General features: G+C 38.6%; 2 protein-coding genes across 2 annotated transcripts; one reads left to right on the top strand and one right to left on the bottom strand.

Moving 5' to 3' along the window:
- Positions 1 to 2,483: 2,483 nt before the first annotated feature.
- On the bottom strand, positions 2,484 to 5,316 carry LOC148848005 (large ribosomal subunit protein eL24-like). Its single transcript, XM_088950424.1, has 5 exons — positions 5,140 to 5,316; positions 3,603 to 3,678; positions 3,374 to 3,475; positions 3,096 to 3,244; positions 2,484 to 2,941 (listed from the first exon to the last, which is right to left on the bottom strand). Exons 1-5 carry the CDS (start codon positions 5,148 to 5,150, stop codon positions 2,785 to 2,787), a joined length of 495 nt encoding a protein of 164 aa, XP_088806550.1. The 5' UTR covers positions 5,151 to 5,316; the 3' UTR covers positions 2,484 to 2,784.
- A 712-nt stretch (positions 5,317 to 6,028) lies between these two features.
- LOC148848004 (uncharacterized) lies at positions 6,029 to 6,466 on the top strand. The gene has a single exon (XM_088951298.1). It carries the CDS (start codon positions 6,029 to 6,031, stop codon positions 6,464 to 6,466), a length of 438 nt encoding a protein of 145 aa, XP_088807424.1.
- Positions 6,467 to 6,666: the final 200 nt, after the last annotated feature.

Here is a 6,666-nt window from a genome sequence, read left to right as displayed (position 1 = left end):
AAATACTCCAGTTCAGGCAAGTTCAGATAACCTGATGCATTGTGGCAATATTATACTATTAGGGAAAAAATCTATCATTTTGTTAGATTGGGTTTCGGGTTTAGGCCCGAGCATCGGGCTTAGGGCTTTTAAGGGGTGTCAAGCTTAGGCCTAAGTTATAGGCCCGTTGATCAGACCAGGCTCGGATTCAGGCCTGAAAAAATCCTATTAATAAAAAGTAAAAGCCCAACCCATGAGTAGGTCTAGACACGAATACAGTGATAACACCTCCTTCTTTTTTTTCAAAATGGATTAAAACCTCCCTTGTCAGAAGTTTGTGTTATAGAACCATCAAAAACTCTATTTTGCTTTTGTTAATTCTTCGAATCTTCAAACCAAGAGAACTGTTACAACTTACAAATCCATTGGACTCGGGAACAACGGTTTCTTTACCCTCCTAATGTTGTGAGCAATTCGATTTGAGAAATGGATGCAGACCAACCTAATGTTGGGATCACTCGGAAAGCCAATACCATAAAAATTTTTATCTAATATTAAGAAATCAAAGGCAATGGTCGGGATTTCATTGGTCTCCCTGATTGGAAATATTCTAAATCTATTATATTTTGCAAAAGATGATCTTTTTGACATTCTTTCTTTCTTGCTTTAGAGGGAAAGGGTAAGATTCGGCTCCTAAAATTTTTCAATTACATTTAACATCGCAACACAACTTGACCATTCCTAAGGAGGAGAGGTTTAGGGTCAGTTTGGAAGGAGTACAGATGCAAATATGTAGTGTAAAAACATGTAAAATAATACAAAATATAAGATTTTGTACTGTACATATTTTGTATTTGTACTCCAAGGAGGGTAAACTCATTACCTGATCAATCCGCTGTCTGGTTAACGTCCAGATCCATAACCCCCAACCAAGTGGTAATGAGATTTGATCCCAACCAGCCAGAAAACCTATCAAACTGTGTCATATATGATTGGTTAACTATTCTACATTTTAACACTTGGAAAGGGAGTCCAGATTTGATGTACTTGGTGCGTTAAACTTCAACCTGAATGTCTAATGAATGAGAACATCCACATGTTATCTCCAACTAGGGGTACAACTCAGGTTGGCCCAACTTATCATTTTACACTGCTTTGGGCTAGGGCCTTTGAGCCAGACTCATTCAAAAATTCACAAAAGCCCAACCCAACTGTAGCGAGGAGATGGATGTCTGTTAAAGCGGCCCTTTAAAGAAAAAAAAAAAAAGGGTATTAAAAGTAAAATGATTAACTTGTTTACTTGAACGAAAGAGCTTCTATCATAATATGCCAAGTGACACCCAATCTGATTATTTTGGATTTAGATCTTAGAATTAACATATGTTTAATAATTGTATGTTTGTATGCTTGTTTGTATATAATAATTATTTTCTTTTTAATTCACCATTTTAAAGATAAATTTAAGACAAATAAGCAAATTTAGATTAAATTTGAATCCAATCCAAGTTTTGAAACAAAGTATCAATAACCAGATTGGATTTGGGTTTGGCCGAATCCAAACCAAACCCGACTTGATCATAGCAATTCAACTTTTTGAGAGAAAAAGAAATTGAAAGATCCATCATTAGACAATATTTATTAATGGATAAAGATTTAAACCTCCCTGACATTTCACTTAAATATTACCTAAATATTGAAACATTCCCTCATTATTCAAATTGCACACGGATTCAAGGTTCAAAGTATCAACACATTGGCCCGTATCGATATTTTAAACCTTGCACGGATTTGCTGATTTATCTTTAACATAAACAGAAAAAATGACTAATATACATAAATTTTGGAATTAAATTGATTCGTATTTAATTTATAAAAAGACCCCTACAACCTTAGAACAGTGAAAACTTGACCACCAAAATAAATGCTCAAAGAACTTAAAAAGCATAGATTGTTCATATCAGTTTTATAAAATAGTCCTTGTTTAAAGATGCCGTTGACCAGCAAGGTTAAAGTATGACACGTATCGGCTGATATGGGTCGTTACATATCATATTGGGAGCACCCAGATACACCTGTGTTCTGACCTGTTCAGGGGATGGAGGAGCCTTAAACCAGCCCTCCTAAACCGGATTTGTATCGATATTTAGAACCTTGTTGACTGGTGAGGCAAGGTTTTTGTCCATGTATCATGTGCTAAGAGACAGGAGGCTTTTATCTACTAACGTCATCTAAGAACTGTGTTGCAAGTTGAGTTTGAGAAGGGGATGTATCAGTGCCTACTGTTTAGGGTGTTTGAGAAGCGTGATGTGAGAGCAGGGTCTGCCTGCCTGGAATCGAGCTATGCGCCTATGCCCCTTACCATAGGAGCTGCACCCAGCTAGCGCACAACCTGATCCAGCCCAGTATCTCCCTCACACTGATTAAATAAAACATTGGTGCATCCCAATTCAATTTATCATCTATCACTGTAGATTTTGGCTATGTAAATTTTGCAACACAAAACCTGATACAAAATTTGCATCACCTTCCCCTCCACCTTCATTCTATATTAATTAAGTGGGGATCCTTCCATATATAAAGTAGGGACTCGGTCATTCCACTACTCGTTTAAACTCTTCAGTGATCAGTCCTCACAAACACAAATAAAATTAATAAAAATCAACCAACTTGATCTGCAAAGTGCAAAGAAACAGAGCCTACAAAATGAAACAAAATTAAAAGCTAGAAACAGGAAAGGGTATCAAGGCAACGTTTGGCGAACACTTATATCAAAATCCCTGCAAGTAAATTGCAAATGCTGGCAGCTCAGCGCTTTCCACCACCACCTCCAAGTTTGGGGCCCTTCGATCCAGAACCCTTCGGCAAGTTGCCCTTGCTCTGAGTCTTCTGTGACTTTGCCATCACCTCTGCTTTCTTTGCCTTCTTTTCATCCTTGGTCTTCTTAATCCTCTCTTTGATTTCCCTGCATAATAATATTCAAGACATTTAGCGTCTTTAACATTAAGAAAAGCTAAAACTTTCAAATGAATCTAGTTTGCCCACTACCAGCAGAAGCTACACAATATTAATAGCTAGAGTCGTCAGAAGAAAATATTGAAACATGGAACTAAACACACCGAAGAGCAGCCTCCCTTGCAGCATCTCGGACCTCTGCCTTCTCTGTTCTCCTCTTCTGGATCACTTCCAGGGTAGCACCCACTATTGACCTTGAGTAAGGTTTCTTAGTGGTACGACGCCTCTTCTTTACAGCCTCAGCAGCAATGTCCTGTGGGTATGTCAAGAATCAGATTCAGTGTCAATGGACATCAACGGGATTAATCAAGAAGCGAGTCGAAGGTTGAGAGAGAGAGAGAGAGAGAGAGAGAGAGTTTCTACTTCAAAAACATCATATTACCTTCTTGTGCTGTTTCCTGTACATTGCCGTCCAGGTAAGCTTTGATGGCTTCAGTCGGTTGTGAAAATACCTCTTGCATTTCGAATTGGCAAAGAGAAAAACCTGTATTGATAAATCAGAAGAAACATCAAGTACAAATGGTTAAATCAAGCAAATGGTTATACACACATGCATGCAATCCACAAGGAAGAAGAAGAAAGGAGAAAAGAGACAAGGGACATATTCCTACCTGAGAATCTGCACGTACAAATCTGATTCCCTTACCAGGATAAATCTTGGCACCGCTGAAGCGGCAGAGTTCAGTTCTGAAATTCCACAGGTAGAGAATGTAAGAGTTTTTTGCAAATGCTATAGAACCTAAGATTTGGGAATTAGCATTGCAGTTTCTCTTTGCAAGCTCATCCAATTGTACATATACCCAACATTTCAGCTGATGATTTACAATTACAAAAGAAGAACAGGGAAAGACAAATGTACTCCAAATTAATTATCTTGTAATTTGTTGGTTTCATTAAATTACACCTCCACACAAATCTTTAAGCTAGATGGGTACCACCAGAAGAGCTATGGTTATATCCTTAAACTTACTTTTATCAAGTTGTAGAATGACAATAACTGTTGCACGCTGGTTTTGATCTCAAAAAAAAAATACATTAGAAAGAAAAAGAAACTTTCTGGAGGGCTTTTTTTACAAGTCACTGCACATGTCATCGATTGATTTTTTGAAACTTAGAATGCCCGAGATAAATTTACAAAGACCACTCTACTGTACTCTGTAAAAACTAAATAAGTCAAACATATTCTGACTACGGTGATAATTTATTAACACGTTCAATAAACTGAGCTGAAGAAATTATTCATCCTAAATAGAGAATTTATTAACATCATCATCATCAACCAAGTCAACCCCGACCATATGGGGTTGGCAACACGAATCCCGTTTCGTCATTCTGTTCTGTTTAATACCATACCCATTGTTCAAATATGGGCACTTAAATCATATCTAACTACAACCCATGTTCAATTATCATGATAATGATAATTTATTAACATGCTCAATTAACGGAATCGAAGAAATGAACCATTCTAAATGGATAATTTATAGACAACATCCTTCGAGGATAAAACCGAAACAAATCATGATAATAATCCCACCGTCCGGAATAATTGAGACTGCCACAAGCTGTTGTTCACCTGAATGAAATTCAAATTACTAAAGCAGTTCGATTATCCAAATCTAGGTGGTAGACCACCCATCAAATAGAAATATAAGTACATTTTAAGGGTCTCATTAAATCAATCCATCGCTAAATCTAGCCACATAACCACCAAGCATAAGTGAAATTTTTGGTCAAAAACTCGTAGCCCTCAAAAGATTATTTCCTGCGAGCTTGACAGGATCAAGGTGCAACCATTTGGTGGTTCAGAATCCTAAGTAGAAACTAAAGATTTCTATACGAGAAATAGTTCGCATTGAAGAAACACCCATTTCCGGTCAAGCATAATTTCATCTGCAAGTCCACAAAATGACCTAAACCTACGACGACTATTGAATATAATCAGCTGTTGGACATACTTAACTTCATCGAAACGTTAAAACATGTGAAACAGGGAGATAGCAAGCATCAATAATAAATATTTCTATGATTTAAACAATGGCAAAAGACTACTCTAAATAAATCTCAACTTTATTTCACAGAGAGACAGACACAAACGTACACACCGAGAGAAGAAGAGGAAGAGGAAGAAGAAGAAGAAGAACGTACTTTAGAACCATGGCGGCTGACGCTGGTGTTGCCGCTCTACCGTTCCTATCGTCCCAAAAGAAACCCTAAACAGGACGAACAGAATGAAAGGTAAAATAAAACAACCCTAAAGCGATTAGGATCTGCATTTCAATAAGTAGGTCATTTATTATGACACTCGGATTGGAATCTGTCGTCAAGAAAATAAGGAAATCAAACGAGGTCTTTTAAAATACAAAAACCTCCCCTTACTTTTCTGACAATCATAAAAACGTCTCGTATAGTTTCACTTTAATAAAAACCTTCTCTTTATTTTTTAAAAATTCAACAAACACCATCCTTCCGTCAATGGCCAAGATGAAAAACGTTAAAGAGTTGTTAATTTTTTCACAATACCTATTTTGCCCTTTACGAATTAATGTGCATATGTTTTTACTAAAATAGCCCTATCTCAGCAGTTCCATAATCCGTTCGAACACTATTCATCTTCTTCCTCACAACGCATAGTGGCAGAATGGTGGTGCACTCCATAATCCGCTCGAACACCGTTCATCTTCTTCAACTGCTTCGCCATTAAAGCATTCACGGAGTCTCACACGAGAAATCTGTAAGTTCTGCTCATGTAAGAGTAGCAAAAAAGGTCATCCCTTCATCTTTAAAACCCTTACAGACCATTCTTATCAAACCAGAGTTCCAAGCCTCCCTGGGTTTCTCTTATCTCTTCTCTCTCTGTTTCTTTCCAAAGATGGAGATGATGAAAAGATTCGGCGGACCTACAATCTCTGCTTGAACGTTCTCTTGTGCCGGCTTTGATAGTGCTCGGCTTTCAGCTCTTCACTTGCTTGAACGTTCTCTTGTACCAAATCCGCTGGCTGATGGAAGCCGAGACCCCATCTACCCACCGTCGGTAATGAGTGTGATGGTAGGATTTTTGAAAGATCCAGCAGGTATCAAGCCTGCAACAAAAGTTTTGTTGGCATTATGCCTAATAGAATGCAAACGCAACATGGCCGTGGAGGCGGGAGTGGTTGCAGAGGTGGTGGAGACAGTGGCGGAGCTAGAAGGATTAGCGGCAGATCAAGCGCTAGCTGCACTGGAATTGCTACGTATGGTCTTAGAGGGAGCGATGGAGCTAAGGGCCCATGCTTTCGCCGTTACAATGCTGTTAGAGATGGTAACGAAGATGGCGGGAAGAGGGAAAGAGCATGGGATAAGTGTTTTGGCAGTGATTTTTGGAGGGGGTGGCTCCGCCAGAGGAGGTTGGCTGAGCAATGATGCTAGCACCGCAGGGAGAGTGCAACACAAGGGCGAGGAGGAAGGGGGGCCGATTCTAAAGGTGATTCAATAGAATGGAGGACTGGATCTGACGGAGGACAGGCGCTGATGAACATTGATGGACTTTTGCTTCTTTTAGCATAGGCATACCACATACGTAGAGTAGAGTAGAGAGAGAGAGAGAGAAAGAGAGAGAGAGTACAGAAGAAAAAGAAAAGAAAACCCCCATCTTTTTTTAGACAAAATACAAAAACATATGCACATTAATTTGTA

Source organism: Nelumbo lutea, chromosome 6 (assembly GCF_056320005.1).
Source record: "Nelumbo lutea isolate HS-2025 chromosome 6, American lotus-T2T, whole genome shotgun sequence".
NCBI lineage: Eukaryota > Viridiplantae > Streptophyta > Magnoliopsida > Proteales > Nelumbonaceae > Nelumbo > Nelumbo lutea.
This window is presented reverse-complemented; position numbering and strand designations above follow the sequence as displayed.

Bases quoted from the DNA above. Each gene is read 5' to 3' on its own strand.
- LOC148848005 (XM_088950424.1), bottom strand. The intron at 3,476-3,602 runs GTAGGAATATGT...TTATCAATACAG, and splicing joins TTGTACGTGCAGATTCTCAG to GTTTTTCTCTTTGCCAATTC. The intron at 3,245-3,373 runs GTAATATGATGT...ACATACCCACAG, and splicing joins ACAGGAAACAGCACAAGAAG to GACATTGCTGCTGAGGCTGT.
- LOC148848004 (XM_088951298.1), top strand. From the start codon at position 6,029: ATGAGTGTGATGGTAGGATTTTTGAAAGATCCAGCAGGTATCAAGCCT.